General features: G+C 31.6%; 1 protein-coding gene and 1 long non-coding RNA gene across 4 annotated transcripts in view; both read right to left on the bottom strand.

Moving 5' to 3' along the window:
* The window catches only part of LOC132720065 (myosin-11-like), a 74,000-nt gene that overhangs the window by 20,047 nt on the left and 26,657 nt on the right, over positions 1–27,296 (bottom strand). For all 3 annotated transcript variants that reach the window (XM_060704055.1, XM_060704063.1, XM_060704071.1), the window contains exon 10: positions 143–259. In XM_060704055.1, coding sequence (XP_060560038.1) covers positions 143–259 — 117 coding nt within the window. The remainder of the gene's footprint in view (positions 1–142; positions 260–27,296) is intronic.
* LOC132720086 (uncharacterized) lies at positions 3,630–11,046 on the bottom strand. Its single transcript, XR_009624300.1, has 3 exons — positions 10,806–11,046; positions 4,956–5,129; positions 3,630–3,803 (listed from the first exon to the last, which is right to left on the bottom strand). It is a non-coding gene; the product is annotated as an uncharacterized LOC132720086 (long non-coding RNA).

Below are 27,296 nucleotides of genomic sequence, written 5' to 3'. Positions count from 1 at the left end.
GGAATCCAATAATTTGAAAAGAACTTTGTTTGATAAGTAAAGAGACTAATGAAAAATAAAAAATAGCCTTTTTGAAAGATTTGAAAACTATAGCATAGACCTTTAATTCGACTATCATATATGAATGAAAATGACAGTTTACCTTGAAATTGTCGATTTTGTTCTGTAAGTGTATCCACTTTATTTTGTAGATGAGTTGATCTTTCAGTCAAAGTGGGAAGATCGTCACCTAATTGACCTTTTAGACGTTCAATTTCGTCTGCAAAATGTACAGACTTGTCATATGTAATTAGATATCATTTAAAATTGACTTCACAGATCATAATTAGTTTAATTGACCATTGCGCAATAGTTAATGTTATATTAAATGTTGCCAACTAACATTACAGAATCATCTACCCGACAAAAATCGAACATTTCATATATAGCTTAAAAACAAACATAAAATAATTTACTATTTTCTTTTCTTAGCCCATATGAATGTAACGATAAACGGAGCCCAAAAATGTCTCGCAAAATCTTTGTATTACATACATATTTGAATTATTACTTTTCAAATTTCAAACAACTCTTGTTAACTTTGGGCAGCAGAGATATAATTTTAAACACTTTAACATTGGTGCAAAGGAATATTAAGTCCATTTAATTATGCAATGTCTTTAAAGCATCAAAATTTGTTATCTGAGAAATTTACAAAAGCATTATCTAATATAAAATCATATGTTCACTTAATTTTCCTCCAATAAGAGGCATGTTTCATTTGTTCACATTTCTTAATCTTGAATATAGATTGATTACCAGTATACATCACGAAGGCCTTAAATCAACGCTTGCGCATCATATGGAAATCCCTACGCGGAGGTATAAAATATGTTTAGGATTATTATAAGAAGCATAAATATGCTAATTATGCAATAATATTTGAAAAGTTAGTGAGACTTTACGTCTTACTTCTATTTTTTTAAATCAATTGACGTTGGTGAATTAGAAGGGGATTCTCCGTCACTGGGCATTCACATATCTAGAACGTAAAGCTTTTCAGGGTACATATGATGTATATATATATTACCTCTATTAATATTAAACGTTACTTATAGCTTACGGTTTAATGAACATGAACATTTTACCGTATAATCTGCAAATAGTGGCAGCCTGTTCACGTTTATTTTCTTCAAGTCGACTTATTTCTTGATCTTTCATAGAGATGAGGTTGTCGGTTAGGTTTCTCATGTCTTGATCTCGCTGTGGCATAACACTCTGTAAAATGTTGCCCAACTCTTCTACAGACATTTCATTACCTAACGTAACGAAAATAACCATAGAATTACACACGCTCGGAATATATTTTAATAAAACAGCTAAATTTGATGATGAAATTTCTACAAAAGTGTGTTATACGAGTAAGATTGTTTCATTGAACGTTTAATCAATATTTAATTTCAATAATCTTTGATATGGTTAATAATCAGCCAATGACACTAAAGAAATTCTAGAAAAAAATATATACAATATTATACAGTATTTTTTCTAGACTTACTTTTGGCATTATTCCAACACTGTGTAGAGTCCCTGTGGAATAAAGTGGTTGTGTTGACTGTGAAAGTCTTATTCATGTATTAACCATTTAGCAATTATTCCAATCCAAACATATTTTTATCATACAGGTAGTTTGTAATTATTCTTTCAAATTCACTCTTTCACTCACACAACAGATGTAAAGCTTTGTAAACATTAAAAAAAAACATGTTGCTTACCTCGTTGATTGTTTTCTGATTGTTCTTGGGCCTCTTTATACTTCCCTATAAAATAAGATTTATTGCGAAGGAACATAATTCAAGAATCTAGTTGCCTACTTTAAAATAAGGAGGAAATAATATATCGTTCCAAATATTTTCTCAAGTAAATCCTGCAAATGCTTACATTTTGCATGAACTTCACAGTAATTCATTGTGAATCCATTAAAAACCTTTACGTTAATATCAAATATATTAAAGTTGTTTTAAAAATCTAAGAGCAATGTGAATTCTTATTGGGTGTGCCTTCCCTCTTCTAATAAAATTCCATATCTAAACAAAATAAAATGCGGATCAGTCATGACAGAGTGCAATGGTAGAATTCTACGTCATTGAGCACAAGAGGGCCATGATGGCTCTGAAATCGCTCACCTGTATAGGCCCCCGGGGCTGAGCCAATTTTAACCCAGGGGCTTTTTGAAACAAACTTGGTAGACACACATTAGAAAATGTTTCATGATTTATATCTAAGCTCTAGCACTTTGGGTTTTTTAAAAGAAGATCTTTTAAGTTTTTACTATACACATAAAGGGCAAAACAATGACCCCCGGGCGGGGCCAATTTTGGCCCCAGGGCTTTTATTTTAACAAACTTAGTAGACACTTACTAGAAGATATTTCATGCTTAGTATCTTAACTGTAGCTGTTTGGGTTTTATTAAAAGAAAATTTTTTAAGACATATAAGGAAAATCAATGACCCCGGGGCGGGGCCAATTTTAACCCCAGGGCCCTTATTTGAATAAACTTGGTAGACTCTCATTAGAAGATGTTTCCTGCTGAATATCTTAGCTCTAGCTCAAAGAGTTTTTTAAAAGAAGATTTTTAGGGAAAAACAATGATCCCCCTGGGGCAGGCCAATTTCAACCCCATGGGTTTTATTTGAACAAACTAGAAGTTGTTTCATGCTTAATATCTAAGCTCTTGCTATTTGGGATTTCTAAAAGAAGATTTTTTAAGTTTTTACTATATACAAATAAGGAAAATCAAGGACCCCCGGAACGGGGGTAATTTTGACCCCATGGCTTTTACTTGAACACACTTTGTAGATACTGACCAGACAATGTTTCATGCCAAATATTTAAGCTCTAGCTCTTTGGCTTTTAAAAGGAGATTTTTAAGTTTTTTCTTTTGGTTGCCATGGCCACCAGAGTTATGCATGGAATTAAATTCTTTGAACATTTTTTAAAGTTGACTACCAAAGGAACATTCCTGTGAAGTTTGGATGAAATTGACTTAGCGGTTTATGAGGAGATGTCGTTTAAAGTAAAAGTTTACAGACGGACGACGGACGAAAAGCGATCACAAAAGCTCAACATATTATTTTGTGGAAAGGAGCTGAAAATGTAGCGCACCAATGATTGGCTTAAGTGTTTGATATAATTAAAAACAAAAAGTTTTACTGCCTAGTTTAGTCTTGAAAACGGGATAAAGGTTTTGCTTCCTAAATGCTCACCCCAAATAAAATTTATCCCTTGTTAAGGCTGAAACCAGAGAGTAAAACTTTAAACGTTTTTTTTAAATTATACCAAGTACTAAAGCCAATCTTTGATGCGATACATTATGCTTTGGTATTATAATGATTTCTTAGAATAAAAAATATTTTGCCTTCGAGTCAACAACAAAAACAACAAAAAAACCCAGTCCGTTGGGAGCATTAGGCATGTACGCGGTGACGTAGTATCCTACCATTGGAGCAGAGCATGATATCACAAAAGTTTAATCAGCTTCTCAGACTATATGTTAATAAGTTTTGATATTTAAGTTTGCTTAAATTTTATTCCGGTTTATTCTATTTAACAAACTATTCTTACTTTTAATTTCCTTAAACGATTTGTCCTCAATAAGGGAGTTTGCAGTTATTGATTGTCTGCATTGTGGACAATTCTGTTTCCGCTTTATCCATTCCTTGATGCATTTAGTACAGAATCGATGTCCACAAAGAGTCATTGACGAATCTTCCATTTCATTTTGGCAAATTTGACACTTGAATATTTCATCAACTGTGCTACCCTAGTAAATCAAACAACAATTAAAGTAGATATAATATTTGCGGATCACATGTACTGTACCCTATCACTCTGAGCAATAAATCTTTGTTTTATTTCTATTATCTTATATTTAAATGTCTGGGAAGAGCTCTTCCATAAAAAACAATATGCTTTCTTTTTGCTGAATATTCTGCTTGGGAAATGATCATACCTACATTTATTATTTCTAGTAAACTTTGCTATCATACTGATTAAGATTTATACATTTACTGTGTTCTGAAATAATGGGACAAACTTACCAATAAGTCATCTAAAACACGAAGCAATTTAATCAAAAGAAGAACTTTATTTTGAGACATTTTTGCTCTTAAAAACAGATAATAATCTTACATATAAACATATGATAGAAACATCATCTCTGTTTCTGGTTATAAATAGCATGTGTCATTTCTAAAGAACAAAAAATATTTTCGATTCTGGCGCATGATGTGCCTTAAATGTAAAATTGTATCCAAATTTCCTTTCAAAATTATATCGTTCAGGATGTTTTATGGGATTATAAAATAAATTATGCAGTATCATTAAAATTAGGATGCAGAAAGGTTCATATTTACATTGTATCACTCCTGTATGTCCGACATTTAATGGGAAATTAAGAAACGTGTATTCTAAAATGTGAAACCGAAAATGCATCTGAACATTGAAAGAAAGAAAGTCATTTCAGTAACGTTAAAGTCTAAAATATTCTGGAGAATACAGGTACGTGAACACTAAATTTTGAGCTGTGGAATGCTTCAGAAATTTCAAATTTATTATAACAAATTCAATCACCAAATGGCAAAAAATTCTGGATCCGTTTCGGATTACCATCTTAATACCTAAAAAAAAGTTTTTGCTCAACCATAAGGTGATAACATGTGCTAAAAAGAAGTAATGTTCTGTGATCAATAAAACACATTCTCTTAACACATGCAACTTCCCTCATGAATAGAAGACATGATTACCTTAAATGCAAATGATTCATTTATGAATACGAATCTTTTTACGAGAAACATCATTTGACCATATCAGACAGCAACCGAATTGCGCTTATTAGAAGTTTGGCGGAAGGGGACCAAGGGTTTCGACTGATGAGACAGTAATGTGTCGGCTGCTACAACTATGCAGATCTTACCTGTCTTTCTGCTCGAGATCGACTACCTGCCTCTGCCATATTTCCGTTTATGTATAGGTAATAATTCTGAGAATCTTTCTGTCAAATGTTAAATTTCTTTTGGCGTCTCTTTCCCAATGAAGAAATAATTCTGATTATTTCATTTGCCTGTTTTCTGTTCTTGCGTCTTAAGACCTGTAAAGACAATGGACACATTTTATATTTTCTATTTGTGAAGTTTTCGTCAAACTGATTTATGGATAGACTTGAATCGTCCATTAACACTGCCGTCTGCAAGCAGACTCAAACCGAGGCTGCCATATTTTTTAGTCGGAATGTATGAGCTCCATTATATATCTCCTAAGGGTGAAAATGATCAAATTATATGGTTCACCCAATAGAAAATTGGCTTTGCAAGAAAATGTACAAGTCAAAAAGGTCATATGTTTAACTTCATATTTTTGCAAAAGCATAATTTTAATATGCAAGGTAAATTTACATCACGTTATCTAACTAATATCATATGACAGTACAGTGTGTACTGTATGAAATTGATTCTGAAATCTTTAAAGAACTTTACTTTGTTATGCAATAAAACTCTCAATATGGTCTCATATGTATTTCATATCGCTCTCGTACAATGAGAACCCATTTATTTGTTCATGTGTTAATACAGATAAGGCGATAGTCCTTGGATAAATAGATATGTTATTTTCTGATTTCATACAACTCAAGGAAGTAGCAAAGGCGCGATTAAAGATGAAAACGAATACAAGTCAATTAGATGTGAAAATAACCAAGCAGTCAGGTTTGGGAATTTAGACCAGTAATTTTACAAAAATTAGGATTGACTGGCTTTGAGAGACCTCAGGAGGCATTCCTTTTGATTTTAAGCCTTTCATTTTGAGAGACTCTTAGATTCCATTGCAGAACAATTATATCATGAGGGTATCATGTCATAATCTCATTTGATTTTGACCTAGGCTGATCAAAGTTATCGCTAGTACATTAAGCCTTGAGTAGTGCAGTAGATTTTGAACTTTAGAAACCGGCTACCCAAGTTTATCAAAACATAATTTATGAATACTGACGTTTTCAGAGCTGTAACTGAAAAAAAGTTAAATGTAATCAAAGTCATATAAGCTTTTGAAGACATCTGATTACTTATGTTTTCGGTGATAAACATTTGGTACAATTGTCTACGGGTATGAATGTAATATCAATTTGGCTTTTACAAGTTTTTACAGTCTGAAAATTAGGCACAAAACCAAAAGGGTTCATACTCATCAATCGCTTTGTAATAAAGATAGAGTTGTTGCCTCCCCAGTGGTTAATTTGAATAAAAAAGCCATTCCTAGGGATCTACATATAAGATCTTACAATTACCACCCCCCCCCCCCCCCCAAAAAAAAAAAAATTCCGTCTGCATCTAAGATGTATTTAATTTTGATTCGTCTTCTCTACCATTGTCAATCAACCCTATCTTCAATGAATTGGTTCCAGCTCAGTTTTGAGTATATGAGGCTTGTTCTAGAGATGCCTGCAAAACCTACATATTTATCAGCTGAAAATGCGTGCACATGCACATGTTTATATTTCAATCTCAATTTTAAGGCCCTATCCAGATACATACAGATATTACTTATTGACCCGTAAACAGTAACATTTACTGCTGTGTTACTATGATGTTAATAATTATGAATTTTCTTAATGGCATTTCGGTATTCTTAAGTCTGCAGACCATTGTCTCCAGCCGAAAAACAAGACCATAAGGCTTCAAGAATATATGACATTCTCAAGCCAAATATTATTTGATCTGTTATTCATTATGATAAACCAATTTAGCCGCTAATTCAGTTATCACTTTAAATGGCCATTTAAGTGGTCAAGATCATTTTGTTTTTTAAAGTTTGGTGTCCACCTGTATCCACAAATGTCCATAATGTGTAACATATACCAAGAAACCACTTGTACTGCAAAATGCCTCTAGCATTTTATAGAGGATCCAAGTCTCAGAATCAGTCTATTTTTCTAAAAGCAAGCAAATAAACGGGTTCAACAAATCCTAAAAAAGAACATTAATGAAATTATGACAACTTAACCAAAATTTCAAAAATGACGGGCAATGTCATTTGAAGCTCAATGTCAAAGGCAGTTCAACTACCAATGTTATATTTTGACATTGTATAACCATTATCTTTTTAACTGTTGACCTGGCCTTGGACTTAGACCTTTGAGGTAGTGCCCTGATTCATGCGCATTGCACGTCGTCATTATGTCAAACACATTTAAGCATTATATTTTTTTTAATCCATCCATCAATGACAGATTTGTTCAGTGCATTTTTATCAAACATTGCCCTTGAAGTCAGAGTGTGTCCTTGACCTTTGAGCGTCAGACCTTAATGTTGCAAATGACACATTGCCATAAAATGCTACATTTATACAATTTATTTTGATAATCGTCCATAAAACTAATGACAAAGTTATGGACTAGAAAAAGTTCGGACAAAAGAACGGATTAGACGGACGGAAAAATCAACGGACGATAGGTTGGACGCGTTAGAAAACTATATGCCTCTCAACATATTTATTCATTTCTTTCTTTAGGGATGTTGGCATAAAATAAAATGAAATGTGCATTCAAAAAGTTGTGACAACACTCATAGCAAAATTTAATAAAGATTTCCATAAGGGTTTGTCTTAAAAAAACCTAAATGGAAAGTTCGCTGGAGATACATTTTCTCATTTGGGTTAAAATGAAGTAAATAGCCATAATAAAAAAGTTATGAGAACACTTCCATCAAAATAATGAGCATGCGCAATGCCATACACAAAATTAGAGAACTTTCTTAGACATTAAACGTCAGTTCACTGTTCAGATAATTTATTTCTTTTAAAACATATCTTATAAAAAAAGCACCGCATGTAGTATAAATTTCCGCATAGGGCAACCAATAATAACGTTAAAAGGGGTATAAATTCTAAAAGTATGCAATCAAACCTATATCCATTATCTAACATATTCGTCTCGTCATGATAATAAAGTATTACAAATTGATAGCTTTGATAGTTTTTAAATTATTCTACTAATGATATTCAATTTTGGCAAAAATGGGGCATAACTCCTAAAATATAGCTTTCAGAAATAATGCTCCAATGCACATCATTCAATAAATGCAGAGCAAAATTGGAGAGAAAAAACCCAACTGTTTAAGCACAAATTACCCCATTAGATAGATAGATAGATATTTATTCAGGTTAAAACACACATACATGTATACATAAAACAAACACATAAGCATTTTATATAAAACTGATGACACAATTGTAATAAAATATTTCGGAAGTTTGTCAGACATAAATATCACAGACGGCTCATTAAATAATAAAATATTATAACTAAAAACAAAATCTAAAACTCTTTCTTTCCTATGACTAGATATCAATTTACTAGTTTAATAAAATGTAAGGACGTAAGTGGAAACATGTATAGAGTAGTGTGCAATAACCTCGGATTGCCCATGAAAGCCCGAAGGCTTATTTCCAATGGGGTCCTTGGATATATACTTACTATAATATACAATATAAAACACAAAAACATTGAAAAATACAAAACTTTGGAAACTGGAAGATGTCATTTACGTAAAATATCAAACTTTAGTATTTCCATTAACTTTGCTAAAAAGAAAACAATAAAAATGAGATCAATATCTAGTCATACTAGTGGATTTAATTATGATTTACTAGCCTAACTGTTCTAGTAAATGGGCCTTCACAGAGCTTTTGAAATCTCCTATCTTATTAATTTTTTTGATGTATGTTGGCAAGGAATTCCAATCATTAATTGCTTTTTGAAAAAAAGTTACATTATCTTTCCCATAACTCCTGGGACCCTAAAATTTTACTGATTCGACCGAGTTGAATAAGAATGAATGTCTCGAACAGGTATAAAATTTTCTATCATATATGAAGGGCACTGGTTATTAACAATTTTATAAACATGATTAAGACGTAATTGCTTATTTCTGTTTTCTACATTTAGTAAAGACATATTAGCAAGAATAACATTATTGACACTATCTCTAGGTCCCATACCGTGTATAAATCTAACAATTTTATTCTGACAAATTTGAAGCTTATTTTTAAAACACTTGTTCAGGCTCGGGTACCAAGAAGAACATGCATAATCAAGGTGACATTGTATTAGTGCTGAGCATAAATATTTTCTAGTCCTAAAATCTAAAACATTTGCTTGCCTATACAAAAACTTAAGACGTGAATTCACCTTTGTAAGAATACAATTAACAATAGATTCACCTGACAAAGAATCATCAATATTTAAACCTAGATATTTAACAGATTTTGTGGATTCAATAGTATGTCCATTACAAACAATTTTGAACTCTTTAACTTGTTTTAGTTTACGTTTGGAACCAAAAATAAGACATTCAGTCTTTCCTAGATGAAGTGACAATTTGTTATCTACAAGCCAAAACAAGACTCTAGTGTTTGTCCAAGTTTTTGAGAAATAATACTTGGATTTTTGTGAGCAAAAAGAATTGCACTGTCATCGGCATACAGAATAAGTTTACATTCTTGATCTATACTAATTCTCATGTCATTTACATAGCACAAAAATAAAAGAGGACCCAGGATGCTGCCCTGGGGAACCCCACATGTAACAGGCATGTAATCTGATAAAATATTATCAACACTAACAGTTTGTTTTCTACCTTTAAGATAAGACATAAACCAGTCAGTATTAGATATCCCCATCAATATCAATTTTCCACATAAAATATCATGGTCAACAGTATCAAATGCTTTTTGTAGATCTAACATTATCATGCCTGTGTATAATCCTTTGGAATTATTGTTTCTGATATGATCCATAAGATGGATAAGACAAGTGTCAGTGGAATAGGAATTTCTAAAACCTGACTGTAATTCATACAATAAACTAAAAACTTTTCAAGTTGAGAATACACTGATTTTTCTAAAATTTTTGAAACAATGCTTAAAATGCTTACAGGTCTATAATTTCCTACTTCAAGATTACTGTTCTTTTTATATAAAGGTTTTACCCTAGCTACTTTCATGTCATCAGGGACATAATTTTCTGAAATTGACATATTTATGATAAAAGTAATTGGTATTTTCAAAAATGAAGCTGCATCTTTTAAAACTCTAGCAGGAATTTCATCTAAACCAGTACTCTTTGATGAGTTTAAATTCTTAAGCTCTTTATATACAAATGTCTCAGACACATGTTTTAAGTACATTTTATTATTCTTAGTATTTCTATCATTATAAAAATCTAACAAAGCTTGTGAGTCAATGTCAAACTTTTTTCTAGCACAAGGTAACTTATCCACTAGCTTAGAAGCAACAGTAGTAAAAAAGTCATTAAAATGATTAGCAATTTTTAAAGGATTATGACAATTTTCACTATCAATTTTTAAAACAATACATTAGATACAGGAACACCTAATGTATCATGTAAAATTACATCAGTCTCAGTCAATAAATTGAAACTGCAAGAGCAAAAATAAGGAACATAAGGCTCGCAAACCTGACCTTGACCTACGTGACCACATTCTTCTTCCAAATTGATGGTATCATCCAAGATATTTTCAAAATAATAAAGACATGATGGCCATCAGTTAATAAATAAAGTTAGTAAAAGCATAGATAGCGGTATTTATTTAAGCACTTGTTACATTGACATCAGTGCCCATTGAATCACCCCTGTATCTACCTGCAAACTATGAAAACCTTCAGTCAATGAAAAAAAGCTTTATATGTCCAAAAATTTATTTCCAGTACTAATGACCTTGAGATTAATCCAAGTGACCATAACTGCACTTACCGTAAGTTAAGTCCTTCCAATATGAAAAACATCGGTCAATGAGTAAAGGCTATAAAAGCAAAACATTTACCAAGCGAAATATACGTATAATAAAGGAAGATGATTAAACAATCAGGAAAGGTAATATACATTTTACTTCCTCATTAGTCTTTATCACTGTTTAATGTGTTAATAAAATTATTTCAACACTTTCCAAGTCGTTTCCCGGGAAAGCACTATTGTATATCATAATGAGAGAAATTTAAAAAAGTAATGCAGAGTAACGGTACTTATACACTCCACATACCTGTTAAAAGCGGTGTAAATCAATTACTGAACGCTTAACCGGTCAGTTATTATTTACTAACCTGTTTTTGTTATATTGTTCTCTATACATTTCATTGCTATGACCGTTACAATAGTTTAGAGGATCATTGATGAATAAAGCTCTTGCTCACAGAAAAATCACGAACTTCCAAACTATTGGCATGGATAGTCACTCAAAGTTTTCCGAAATTGATAAAGAAAAGCAAATACGTTCTTGATAACTTTTGTGAAAAAAGCTTAAAGCCGTATTCGTTTATTTCAATTTGATTTAGTATATATTTTCAGCCGTCTGTCGCCGGGCCACTCATTCGGGGATATATAGAGAATAACATGCTACTGTCTTTTGATATCAATTTTATCAGGCTCGGCTGATATGGGCAGAAAAGGCTCGGCTATCAGGCAAGGCTGATATGGGCTAGAAAGGGCGAGGCTTGCCGAGCCTTTTCTGCCCATATCAGCCGAGCCTGATAAAATTGATATCAAAAGACAGTAGCGTGTTTTTCTATTTATCATGTAACACATAAAAACTGTCAAAATAACAAAATAATCTACTTTAAAATAGCGAATTTCGTAAAACAAGGGGCTTACAGTTCAAAGAAATAATTCTTGAAAACAAATTCCTCCGCCCCTGAAACTTAGAATTTGTAAATGGCGGCCATTTCTTCTTTCGACTCGTATAAAAGATACAACAGAATGTAGGCCTAACACGATAAAATTCTTACATTTTAATTCAAACATCGATCCAAAAATTCCCTTAGGCTTAGAATCACATGAATATTAAACTTTAATGCACATTTTGTCTTGAATTGTCAAATTCAATTTTAAGTTCACGATAATTTCAATCAAACAAAAGTCAAATCTACGGAAGAGCATTAGTGCCAGGTGTATGTTTTTCATTACCTCGAAATTTCGAGTTACTAACTCGAAATTTACTTACTAACTCGAAATTTCGACTTAGTAACTCGAAATTTCGACTTACTAACTCGAAATTTTGAGTTACTTATCTCGAAATTTCGAGTTACTAACTCGAAATTTCGACTTAGTATCTCGAAATTTCGACTTAGTAACTCGAAATTTCGACTTACATTGCACGACTTTCAATGGTTGCCGGTGAAAGCAAGGATTGAATTCAAGATACTTTCTTTTGTGTGTAGTTGTTGCACATTGACAGAGCACCTTTAACATTTATTTAACAGAACAATTTTATAGGGTCAAATTGTCCACACATACTGAACATATCCTTCGCTTTTTTGTGGAGGGGGGGGGGATGTAAAATCACACTTTCCACATTTCCGTGTTAACAGGGTGTTTCTTTTTCTTAAGCACACATACAACCATCATATGGAGAAACAACAAGTCCAAAACCCACCCTATTGAAAACTGTGCAATATCATGTGTTAAATAAGTTTTAAATGACGTGTATAGGCCAGTTAGTCTGTCACGTTTCTTTATACTAATAATGTTTTTGTAACATTATTCATTATTTACTAATACTTTGATTCATATTGTGTTGATAAAAGTTGATAAAAGTGATACTTGTTATAATATATATGTTGGGAACAATATAAAAGCATCCGATTTTACAAGAAATATAGTCAGTCCAACAATTTTGACAAAGGCCCCAGCACGCCCTATTTTGGCCACGCCGCGATACTTTCCCCAGATGTCCCACACGTAAAGTATAGGATCGGTTTTTTTACAGGGATGAGAAGAATATGATTAGTGAAAAGATATGTTCGAACAGATGGGATACAATACAACGTCTGAAGAACGCCTGAACGTACAAATTAAAGGAAGCCTTGTATTTTTTATGTCGGGTGTGTACATGCCATTACTAAGTTTAAGTTAAATTTCAATAGTTTTTGTCCAGGCACCCGTTTCTCCATCTCCATCGTTCAAAGGCACTGCCTACTATATCTTATACCATCTAAAATAACTTTGGCCATTCTTGTAATGTTAATAAGTCGAAATTTCGAGTTACTCAGGTCACGTGGCAGTTAAATTACCCAATAGTGTTGTTTTGGGCGCATTTTTTCACCCTAAAGCAACCTGTACGTGTTGTATATTTTTTTACGGTTATTAATCGAGGAATGAATGTTAATTGAAAATTAATTGGATAATGCTTATCTTATTTGGATGGAATGAATTGCCATATTTTGATTAGTTGCTCTACTAAACGTATTATTTTGTTTTTGCAGGTTCAACAAAGGAAGTAAAGGTGCTATTTTCCAACCTATATTATTCAGCAGAGGAGGTCAAACAGACTAGGGCAACCATCCAAACCACTGTAAAAATACAACAAAAGCATTTACCATATATAATTATGCTTTATTTATGAAAGAAATAAAGACTAGATAAACTATTTTTCACTTGTTGATACTTTGCAGGTCTATGCTCTTAATATTGGTGAACAACGTAAGTAAAAAGATTATGGTGTACAGTCTCCTGTAGTGTGTAATTAAATTAGCCAATCAATAGCGTCGTTTTAGGGCACTCTTAATCAAAATGGCCGCTCCCGGATGAAGTGAAAGTAGGATTGTTCATGAAAAGGAATAGCTGGAAAACAGCTTAAATTTACCTATTTCATAAAGGTTAGAGATTTTTTAAAAAGTTAAAACATTTTATAAAATACAATCACATGGTTTTTATAGACGCATACAAAACAATCCTTATGGGCGTCGAAACTGGTCACTCGAGGATAATAAAAAACATACACCTGGCACTAATGCTCTTCCGTACAAATCGGCATTCAAACACAAGCTACACAAACATGCGTCTTATTTTTTAAACGAAAAAATTTGTTCACTTTTTAAATAATCCGGCGATATAGGGTAAACATTCACAAGTTCTCAAAGAAAATCGTCTAACCTGTTTGTTATCATTTCATTTCATGTATAGTATGACGTGAACATAGATGATGTCATTTGCAATATAAATTATGACGTCACTTCATGAAACTATTCGCAATCTAATTTATTCGTAATTGAAATCGAATCGACCTAATAAATAAATTAAATAAATATCGCATCTTGATCCAAGACTTGTAACGGTATGAGATTACATTTTAGAATTCACATGCTGATAAAAATGAGAATATAAAATGGGCGGGGCTTATTTTTGATATCAGGTATACTGACCTGATATCAAAAATAATTATCAGGCAAGTGTTATCGGGCAGTTACCATAGCAGTTGCATGATAAAATGACAACATGGGTCGACAGATTTTCAATAAGTTTAATATTGTCATGGAAACATGGAAAGATACGCTCCTGTAATACATGACATAAACAAAACAATATAAATACAATGTCAAAATAGGGGATTAGCAATACATATTCATAATATCAAAGCAATGCACGACAAACATTACATATTATAGTTTCAAATACACATGATTACCTGTAGATATATTTATATATAACTACAAAATGGATATTTAATGTTTCAGCACAAAAATGGCTTGTTTACATTTTCAAAGTATGGCGGATATCACTTGATCGAATGTGATTGGTTAATATGCTCGTGCGGGGAAAATCAATACGTTAGATAGATTACAGGTGTAAAAGGGATAACTATTGGTAAATAGCTAATACAGGTGTACGACTACCAATATGTAATACAGGTCTACGACTACCACTACGCATACACAAGCTACTATCTCTATAATTGGTGTTCAGATTTACTATTTGATTGCAATATTATGTTATTATGACTAGTCGTATATTTCGTTATGTATCTGAAACAGAATAAACATTACTGTAAAGTATACAAAAACATACATGTTATAACATAGTTATACATTAACCCTATGACATATTCCCCCCAGTTACAAAAATGTCGTCCCGACATTTTCAGTCAAGTAAACAATGTACATCTGAAAAAAAAATATATATTCAGATTATCTGTTTGTGGCGTTAACGTCCACCTGAAATAAAAAAATTGTATATTAGTATCATGTATATAATATAGTACATAGATTTAATATACTTCAATCCCACTTAGTGAGTAATAAATATACGCGATTCAGGAATCAGAATTCCATTCTTTGCACATATGGAAATAGCAAAACATATTTTTTTACCCAAGCATTTTCATAACACACACACGCACCACACACTGTATATGAATTTTTTTAGCGTAAGATAATATTTTCTCCGTAAGTTACTCACGTAAATGCTTATGTTTATTTTGCCGCATGAACTTCACAGTAATTCATTTGTGAATTCATTAAAATAGAGAAAAACAGCTCTCTTAAGAAAGGCCAACACAAAAAAATTGAAAATATTGCAGGCTCTGTTTGATTTAGCCTGTTCATTGGAAGTAATGGAAAGTACAAGTTACCGTCCACGCCCCGGCTTAAGCATAATTCAACATTTAAACACGAAACTGGTGAAATTTTAAATGTAGAAACATCCGCAGAACCTTCAATGTGACACAGGAGTGCCATTCCATGAAAAGCGGCGTATCCTCAAGTAAATATGAAAACTTTAGTGTAATTATATTTGTTTTAAAGTAATCCAAGAACAATCTGAAATTCTTATTGGGTGTACCTTTCCTCTTCTAATAAAATTCCATATCTAAACAAAATTAAAACGTGGATCAATCATGACAGAGTCGAGTATGAGGTCGCTAAGTTTAATTAGCTACCCAGAGTATACGTAATATGTTTTGATTTATAGATTTTGAAATATTTTATTCCGGTTTATTCTTTTAAACAAACGATCCTTATTTTTAAATTTTCCTTTTAAACGTTTTTGTCCTAAAATTAAGGGATTTTTGCAGTTATTGTTTGGGCCCTCTTGGGACAATTCTGTTTCCGCTTTACCATTTTTGATCCCTTTAGTACAAAATCAGCCCCACAAAAAAAGTCATTGACAAAATCTTCCATTTCATTTTGGAAAATTGACACTTGAATATTTCTTTTCAACTTTTGGGCTACCCTAGAAAAATAAAAAAATTGGTGTTTAAATTTTAAAAAAAAAATTTTGTAAAAAATTTTGGGCCAAAATTTTTATGTACCCACCCTCCCACTCGGGGCCCAATACATTTTTCTATTTTCCATAATTTTTGTTTTAAATTAAATGTGTGGGAATTTCTACCATTGAGAGCAGTAGGTTTTCTTTCTGTTGATAACTCTTTTTGAGAAATGAGTATAACTACTCGTACATTTATAATTGCTAGTGTGATTTGCTTCCTTCATAAATAAATGTACATGTATACAGATGCTCATTTAAAAAATATAACAGGAAATACCAATAAGTTATTTAAACACGAAGCGATTTAAGCAAAAGAATTAATTTATTTGAGACATTTTCGCTCTTGATAATGTATAAAACCCTTTAATATAGTCATATATTAGAAACGTTTTTTTTCTGTTTAAGGTCAATGTGTAAGTTTTTTTTTCATTTCTATAGATTAATACTTATTATTCTCATGTAGGCATTGATTACTGGGAGGGAGTCACCTCGTTAAAAAAAGTAAAATAACAGTAACAAAAGGGAGGAAAGAATGATCTGATTATCCCACAGACCTACATTAAATGGAATACAAATCTCGGAAAAAAATATCCCCCCAGCCCTAAGTGGAGTCCATTTAAGTCTTTTGATATAAGTGAAAAACAAACGTAGACAATACACAATGTTCTTAAATAACATTACTAATGCACCTTAAGACCGTACATTCAATTTATATATCATGAGTTATAAAAATGTCTGACAGGTTATATGGCTCAGTGTAGATACCGTTGTCAGCTGAACGACTCAGGTTATATGGCAAACAATCATTATTACCTGTCAGACATCTTAACGAACTTATAATACAACATTATCACATTATTTGAAGAACATGAACTGATCATTTCTTTATAAATTGGTAGCAGCCCTGTATAAAGATTTTATAAACTTCAGATTTTATAAACTTCATATTTCATGATTATTCAATAAAAAGCGGCGTACAAACGTGCAGAAAATAAAACTGCTAGTTCATTGCATAATAATGAGTTGATACAAAATAAATACACGGTTGCTTTCATGTTATGAAGTACCTTTATTTTTTCTCAAATAAAGCAAGTATTCTGTATCTTAAATTCGTTATAAAGATGTCTTACAGGTTATATGGTGCTATATAAACGATTGTTTGCAATATAACCCTATGCAAACAGCTGTATGAATAGCGCTATATAGCCTGTCAAAGACTTTAACAACTACAAAAAAACGTCTTTGCTCAATCAGAAGGTGATAACCGGTGCTAAAAAGGAGTAATGGTCCTTGAATGCAATCTCAGAACTATAAAAAACATATTCGTTTGTGTAACCGTACAACTTCCGTCATAAATAAACAAAGATAACTCTTTTTAATAAAATTGCCCAGTTTTTGAATTCGCAACATTTTCATTAGATACATCATTCGATATAAGAACGCATTCGACATGTGCTTATCCGAAGTAAGGGGGGAAGGTAAAAACATTAACATGGGGGTCGCTAAAACCAGGGCAATTTTCCCTGTCTTTCTCCCAAATTTTTCCCGGGGTTTAGGTATCGAATTTTTCCCCTTGTCAAATGCAGTTTTCCCTCTGGGAGTTTTTTTTTTCAAAAAAATTTAAAATTTTCAAAATTTTCGTCTATCGTTTAATTTGTCTGTTTTATGTTCTTGCGTCTTTAGACCTGTAAAGACAAGGAACACAGTTTATATTTTATACATGTGCAATGTGCAACAAACTGGTTTGTGGATAGACTTAAATCGTCTTGTACCAATGCCGTCTGCAAGCAGAATCAAATCGTGGCTTCCATATTTTTTTGTCCGGAATGGATGAAAATTATCAAATAATATGCTTTGTACTAAAGAAAAAATGATTTAACAAGAAATAGTACAAGAAGGTCAACATGTGTATCACAAGGATTTTGTAACTCATGCAGTATATCCATAATGTGCATCAGAAATTTGATATACAGTTTATGTTAAGCATGTGCTTAGTTTACTCACTTTTGACTGTATAATATATCATAAATTAATATCATTTATAAAAATTATATCATATTTATTAACAAGAGCCACAGCCAGGCGGGGACAACGCCCGACTTTCTTTATTTATTCTAAAAGCAAACAAATAAACGATTCAAACAAATCTTTAAAAAAAAAAAAATTAAAGAATGTTTTTTAATATTTTAAAAGTCTGTCAGTCAAAATTTTCGTTTAATGGGAAACATTTTTTTAAAAATAAATTTAAAAAAGTTTAAAAAATTAAAAAGCAAAATTTAAACATCTGAAACCTTTACGGTCATTAAAAGGTTTAAGGTCAAAATCTAAAGGTTTCCCAATCCGTTTTTGTCTTAAGTGTTGTATTGTCCATGTATGAATAAAATATGTACATAAATAACATAATTATGACAATTTAACCAAAGTTCAATAATTTGACCTTGACAGTCAAGGTCATTTAAAGCTCAAGGTCAATGTCAGTTGAACCTTTCAGAAGGTCTGTGAGATTCTTACTCTTGTTCAAAAATTTGTGCTGTCCAAGTATGAAGACACTCCATTGATTAATTACCAAGTAACAGCCAAATATAGCAAGGAACAAAGAAAATTCAATAATTTGCCAAGGATGACAAAGAAAATACAAACAATTAATTTGAGCATTCCATTATTAAGAAAACAAAAGGTCATGAGTCAAGGTTTTGTTTACATAATATAAATATATGTACCTGCAACTAAACTTACTATGATATGAATTACTATCCACTTGATCGTTTTACATGAGCATTCGCTTATTTTCAGCAAGATTTTATATGGACTTCTTCGAGAAAAGATTTCAATATAATGGTAAATTTTGTGTTTCTGGTGAAGGATTACTTGTGATTGACTAAAGCTGTTTTTACACAATCTCGAAAACCATTAAACGTAGGAAAATGCACTTGGTATTTATATGTAAAGAAAATTACCGTGCATATGATAGGCTCGGTCTAGTTAAGATTTAGGAAACGTTTCAATTAATCAAAATAGTCGCCAAAAGACAAAGACTTTATTTAACGAGATAACTCATTAGCATATCAGTCATCCATGAGGCCCTCAATAAGGGACAATATAAATTTAACATATTCAAACTATTTAGATACATAAATGTTATATACATGAGGCACACCGAAATGTAACAATATCTTAATTACATGTATAAGGTTTTAAAAATGGTTTACAGATGACTTGCTACATTTAAGTCGACAGGCGGTATATTAATATGACATATATAAACACCATAAACAAAAAAGCGATGATCTTAACCCAAACAATTCCATAATTATTTTCTTTCTATTACATTAACAATTTTTTTTTATATTTGATCTATAATAAAATGAAATACCTCCGCTAAATCTCCCTTTTCTAATGCTTGAAGACTTACTACCAACAATATGTTCTACACAATAATCATTTATTTTAAGATTTGAAGTGTTCTTCAATGATATCCATGCTTCATTAAGAAAAAATAATGCCATAATACATTTGTTAAATTGTTCTCTATATATTTCATTGCTAATTAGCCATAACAATAGTTTAGAAGATCGTTGTAACGGCGTTATAAGGAACAAAGTGCTAGTCCATAGAAAAAACACGAACTTCCAAACAATTGGTATGGAAATTTTCCAAAAGTGTTCCGACATTGATCATGAGAAAGCAAACGATAACCTTTGTGAAAAGGGCTAAAGGCCTTTTTCATTTATTTCAATTTAATTTAATATATTATATGTTCATCCGTCCACTAACACTGTGATGAATGTTTTTTTAATTTTAACATTTTTTTTTTTTTGAGGGGGGGGGGGTGGTGTATGTCTCCAACAAGTTTTTACTCATAGAATCCCTTTTAAACGATCGTTTATATTTTATCAAAAAATTAACATATTCATCTCATAAAATTTATTATATTTTAAGTAAAATGATACATCAAGTTTTACATGTGTTTTAAATATCCAATGTTTATGACATTTCAGCCGCTGCACGGAAAAAAATAATTAAAATGGGTTCAATTTTTATTTATATTTGAACAAAAAAAAGGAAATTTGATTTCCTTTACCTTTTTGCCTTTCTAATAATCAAAGGCCCCTTTTTGGAAAAGGGGGGAAAATTTTTTTGGCGGGGGTTTTCAAAAAAAAAAAATTAAAAAAAAGGGGCCGGTTCCCTTTTTTAAAAAAACACCTTTTTAAAAACCCCAATTTTCTTTGCCCCGGAGAATAAAAGTTTGTTTTTCTTTTCCTTTTTTTTTAACCTTTTAAACCCCAAAACCCCTTGGAAAACCCCCTGAATTTTTTTTTTAAATTTCCAAAGCCCCTTTTTATAAGCACAAAAATCTCATGCTTTTGTAAAATTTTTTGTGCAAAAAATTATTTAAATTTTTTTCCTAAAGTCAAAAAAAATTTAAAAATTTACCCTTTGGGGGTTTGCAAAACCCGGGGTGTGGGGTTTCTGCCCTTTTTTCATAATGGTGAAATTTTTTTCTTTCCAAGTTATCTTTAAAAACATTGCCCGCGCCTGCAAAATCGTCTCAAAAATTGTGATCACTTTGTGCCAAAATTTTTTCAAAAAAAAAACAGCGGCCCCGAAAGTGGGGACATTTCATTGGGTAGCAACCCCCTAATTTTTATTAAAAGATAGTTTTCCCCCCGGGGGCCCAAATTATTTTTTAAAAAATTTCAGGGGTTTTTTTTAAAAATTAGGAGCAAAACACGAAAAATGTTACGGACCCGGGAAAACACGTCGGACCCGGAAAAGGGGTTTTCGGACCGTTTTACATTTAGGGGAAAGTATATGGGCAAAAAGTTTGGGGCAATTTTTCGCCCCGGGGAATTTTTCACAGCTGTGGGTTTAAACGCCATTTTTACGTTTCTGAAAAAATTTTAATAAATGCTTACCATATTAAAATTTTGTCACAAAGTTTTTCAACCCGTAAACAATATCATCGCCGTTTTAACCTACATGTACCTTCATCAACGTTAATAATACAACAACATCATCGTCGTTATCATCAACAACAGCAACAGCAACAACAACATCATCATTATCTTCAATGAAACATCATCATCGTCATCGTAAATCAGCAATGTATTTGTTTAAGTCCACGCCGTCTTGCGGATCATTTTACCAGTAAGATGACACTGTGCCAATACACAGTTACTGGCTTTGTCGAATATATGTGCTAAATATTTTGAACATTCATATTTATTGACTTGAAGATAAAATATCGACTTTTTGTGCCCACACTCTGTGGGGGGGGGGGTTTAAATGTTTTACTTGTCTGTGCGCCTGTGTCTGAGTACGTTCGTCTGTCCGTCCCGGAATCTTGCTCCATAAATACTTTATTTAGGGTCATAAAATTTTAGATGAACGTTGGGTCAGCATTATGTTACAGTGCACCTGGGATTTCGCAGTCATGCCAGACTTGTTACCCTTGACTTAGTCAAACCGGTTGTTGTCAACTTGTGCCGCGTTTAGCATCAACAGTATATGAACTAAGGGCATGGTAATAAATCTTACGCGCATAAAGCTTGATTTACTTACAAATGACGTTATACCATCAAATAAAATTAATTATTTTACGCCGTGACTTAGATATAAGCAAAACTTTTTTAATCACGAAAAAATATTTTCATAAATGAGCCGCGTCATGACAAAACCAACATAGTGCGTTTGCGACCAGCATGGATCCAGACCAGCATGCGCATCCGTGCAGTCTGATCAGGATCCATGCTGTTCGTTTACCAACTCTATTACAAGTAGAGAAACTGCGAACAGCATGGATCCTGATCAGACAGATGCGCAGGCCGGTCTGGATCCATGCTGGACGCAAACGCACTATGTTGGTTTTGTCGTGACGCTGCTAAAATCATTTTTCTTCACACTGCAAACCAGATGTATAATTTTACAGTAGTGCACACGAGAGGAGACAGTATGAATGGCGTTCTTCATTCCACATTTATAACTTGCTCCTTAAATGAATGTGTTGCCTTATAATAGCCAATGACATGCTGCAGCTACTGTGAAGCAGGATACACAAAGTCATTAACAAGGCAAAAAGCGTTTTCATTCAAGTTTTTAAAGGGGCAAAACTCGGAAAAAATCACTGAACAGGAAAACGCCGACGTAGTGCACAACTATTGCATTAAAGGACACACTATTAAAGCACCATTGTGCAAACATCACTTCATTGTATGCTACTTAAGGTGATGATATGTCATGTATTAAGACAAGAACTGATCAGTTTTGACATTAATTACATTATTATTACAAGATATACTCGTGGATATATATATATAATAAACAAAGTATTTGACTCTTGTAGTGGCAAAATATTTCACATAAGGTAATATGTCCCTAAATTATGTTGCATGGTCACACAATATTCTGTACAATTATTATTGCGTATACACAGACAGCAGCGTTACATCTGAGTTTCAACTGACAAAAGTCCAAATGTGCTTTTTTGCAGAATCAGGGGCCATTAATTTGCAAAGAGTTATACAATATTTCTTGGGAAAATATTGCTTAAGTTTTAAGAGATATGGTATCAACATTTATATGATGGACAATAATATTTTGTTCTGATTATTTTATTATCTGCTATGAAAATATATGTGATAAAGGATCATGTATCTCATTCTTGCCAACATCATTTATATATACATGAGATTCCTTTGTGGTTTGTTTGTGGTTTTTGTATTTAACACTAAATACTATCAATATAATTATTTACTGTATTACAAAAACTTCCATTATAGACCAATCACATAAAAAGACCTTCTTTTTGCTTAATCAGTGGAAACCCGATTTCCAACACATTTTTATCAAAATATTAACGCCACTTAACATGCTGACAACTATTCAAAGCAAGTTTCATTTTAGTAGTTAAGTTATAGTTTAATAAACACACTTGACACAAGTGTAGAATTTGTCATTTTTGCTGAATTAGGGGTCATACCCAGTGAATTTCCGTAAAAATACCTAAAGTTCACATGCTGACAACTGTTATTTGAAAGTTTCATGGTTCATACTTTTGAGAATACACGCCTGACGTCTAAGAGGCTATTAATCAGGGGACGTAACTCAACATATCTCAAATACATTCAATTAGATTCACGTAAAATGCTATTTAACATGCTGTCAACTAGGTTTTGAAGCATTATCAGACAGAACTGGCAGAAACCTGTTTACGTACAGATAGCGCAACAACATTGCAGACTGACGGACATATTGAAAAGGCAAACCAATAGCAATCGCAAAAATATGTCATTTTAAATAAATCAGTTCATCGCTCTCCTTTATAACACACTGTAATATTTCACATTTAACGTATTGTCATATTATTCATTGCTATAGAATACAATGTTACATAAGTCGTGATATCATTACACACTGCCACATATACACTGTCACGACACATAGGCACATTTTACACTTTCATACAACACAAGTCACATTATAAACTGTCACATAACAAAAGTTCACATTTGACATTATCACATAACATAGTGTATTTTAACACTGTCATATAAAAATGATTATATCATACACTGTCACATAACACAGGGTCACATTTCACACTACCACATAACATATATACCCATTATACATTTAAACAACAAAAGGTCACATTTTACACTGCCACTCAAAACATATGGTCATTATATATACACTTCTAAAACACATACGTGTAGTAACTTTCATCAGGTACGTATATTATTAACTGGATGGATTATCTGCCACGGCAGCATATTTTACCGTTATTGACTTATACTGTATAGAGTTGCGGATACCGTTAATATACGTATCTGGATTATACAATAACATATATATTACATGATTATACGTTAGATTATACATGCATATGTTAAGCCTCGTTACATTATGCGTTGAGACATTATACATAGTTAAATTATACAATAACATTATGTATATCATATCATTATACGTTAGATTATACATTTACATGTTTAAACCTCGTTACATTATGCGTTGAAACATTAAACATAGTTAAATTATACAATAACATGATATATATCATTATTTAGATTATACATTTACATGTTACAGTTACATATGGTGTAATCATACATTGCTGTAATCATATATTGGCACGACATACACGATTAAATAATACACTGACACCTAATGCATTGTTAATTTATAAATTGACAAATTATACAATGATAAACTTTAAATTGACACCTTATATATATTGTTAAATTATAAATTGACACTTTATACAAGATTGAATTTTAAATTGACACTTTATACATGGTTAAATTATAAATTGGCACTTTATACATGGTTAAATTATAAATTGACCTTTTATACATGATTAATTATTAATTGACACTTTATACATGGTTAAATTATAAATTAACGTGATTTATATATTATTAAGACACTGACACGTTATATTTGGTTAAAGCACACATTGGCAATTTTAAACATATATGTTGATTATTTCAACACATTATATACATAGTCACATTATACATTGACAACTTATACATGGTTATATTATATATTGAAAAGTTATCCATTATGAGAACATACATAAAAACATACAGTGACAAGTTATGATTTTTTTGTTACATCATAAATTGACACGTTATGAATTGTTATGTCATACATCGACACGTTATGAATTATTTTATCATACATTGGAACGTTATAGAAGATTACAACATACATTGACATGTTAAACATGGTAAAACTAACATTGCTGTGTACGTATCTATATCATACATTGGCACGTTATACATGGTCACATGGACTCACATCGCACATTGACACGTTATACATGATTACAACATACATTGTCAGGTTAAACATAATAATATTTACATTGATACGTAATACATAGCTATATGATACATTGACACGTTATACATGGTTACATCATACATTGCTAGCTTACGGAACGTCGGTGGTTCTACTCAGTTGCCCGTTCGTGCCTGAAATAATGCACGGAAGGGCTCCTGAGGTCTTCCTCCACTAGTAAAGCTGGAACGTCGCGATATGACCTATACTGTGTCGATGTGACGTAAAACCCAAAACAAACAAACAAACATCATACATTGAGAAATTATACCAGTGACATAGATAACATGTTATCTATGTCTCTGATTATACATGGTTACATCGCACGTGACAAGATCAACAATGATACATTGTCGCATCATACATCGACATAAAATATTTAATCAAGAAATGAATCACAGCATCAGATATTTATACATTTTAACATTTCATCATTATCATTATATTATATACGAAAATAAATTATACGTTGTCATAATTATATTTAGATACAATGCCACTTAAATATCGTCACATACACTACCATATTATATGTAAATTGTTTCATTATATTACAATATTATACATTCATATATTATCACTAGTGACATTCTTAATTGCCAAACTATAAATAGTGAAATTGTTCGTTGCAAAATTGTACATAATGTAATGATTCTTTTCCAAAGTAGACATTGTTGATTTGAAAATCGTCGTTCAAACTGAACATTCCCAAATTAAACGTCGTTACATCGTACGTTGCCAAAAATGTAGCATGCGGTAATTCCAGCTATATATATTCATGTTTAATGATTTTATTACATTAATCGTCAATGCTACATCAAGATCACTCCTCAATTCTGAAAGACAAAAAATACAATCTCATACAAAGTATATAATTTTTCATTTCTCTAAGATATTTTCGATCAAGCGGGACGGTTATATTAACTAGAATATTCTAAGTTAGCTTTTACAGCGATAAATTATGAGATTATTTCTTTATCTATAATTTCATCTTTTTATTGAAACATCCATCGCTTTTGTTAATCATTTCCTATAGTTAGAATAACATTATTTTATTTGCTTGTCATTTGCTGAAAGACTAAAACTTGTATGGCATTGACTTCATTTCGTTTCTGATTTGTTTTTATAAAAGTTGAACCAAAATATTTGCCGTTGCATGAGAGACATTGTTTAGGATAATTTTTTATATGAAAGCAACTGTTGAGGGTGACGGTCATTAAAAAGTGATACATTTTATATGCGTCATAAACGTTCGAAGGGCATAATCATGCTTTTAAAAGTTATAATTATACTTACCTATTCCTTAGAACGCTGATTTGTCTTTCAAGGTTGTTTGCTCTCTCTTAAACAGAAAACAGCACTTTTCAAAGGTTTTATCATTTCTTTGTATATAGCACGTGCTATTCAAAAATATTATTTATCACATACACATGCATATATTTTGACATCATTTGCGTTATACAAACACAGCGTTTAGACGCGTTATATATATATATATATATATATATATATATATATATATATATATATATATATATATATATATATATATATATATATATATATATATATATATATATATATATATATATATATATATATATATATATATATATATATATACGTTGTCATAATTTGGGTGCTACTAAAATATCGTCATTTTATAATTTTATACACTGCCATACATTGTCATAATTTGGATGCTATGAAGGAGGAATGATTCTTTTTCACTTCAAACGCTCTTTCGTTTTGGTATGTGATAAATAGAATATTAAATTCTTGAAAGTTCATTGATGAATTTATTGAACGAGTTGAATAACACCACAGGCTCGCATAATATAATTTTATTCAACTCGTTAAATAAATTCAGTATTAAACTTACACTCATTCTATATCATATGTACTTCTTATCTAGTTTAACAGAATATATTTCAGTTCAAGTGTGTATAAAGCAATGCGTTTGGAAGGCAACAAGGAAACCACTGATTGACCCTGACATGGCAGCAATCCTTAGATTACTAGACCGACGCGTTAACCACTCATTCTTGCGATCACTGTTTTGCTTATTTTCTATTTTTGTTAGTTATATGTATATATGACCTTCTGGTATAGTATGAATAATATCTAGGCTTTGATAAAACAGAAAACATATCATTTAAGCTATATCCATTGTTTGAACTTAAAACTTAGTAATTTTTATTTTTACTCAAAAACACGAATTAATCTATACTAATTCAATATCGTCTATTTTTACACACAAGTCAACATAGAAAATAAAGTCAGGAATAACGTCACTTACCTTTGTAATGAGCAACATGCTTGTTCTGTTTCTCTAATGTTTTCACTTTATCTTTTAGGTCA

The sequence above is a fragment of the Ruditapes philippinarum genome, unplaced genomic scaffold, assembly GCF_026571515.1.
Source record: "Ruditapes philippinarum isolate M1 unplaced genomic scaffold, ASM2657151v2 ctg1364_1_1_1_1, whole genome shotgun sequence".
NCBI classification, from domain to species: Eukaryota; Metazoa; Mollusca; class Bivalvia; order Venerida; family Veneridae; genus Ruditapes; species Ruditapes philippinarum.
Note: the sequence above shows the minus strand (reverse complement) of the source record. Positions and strands in the feature narration are given on the sequence as shown.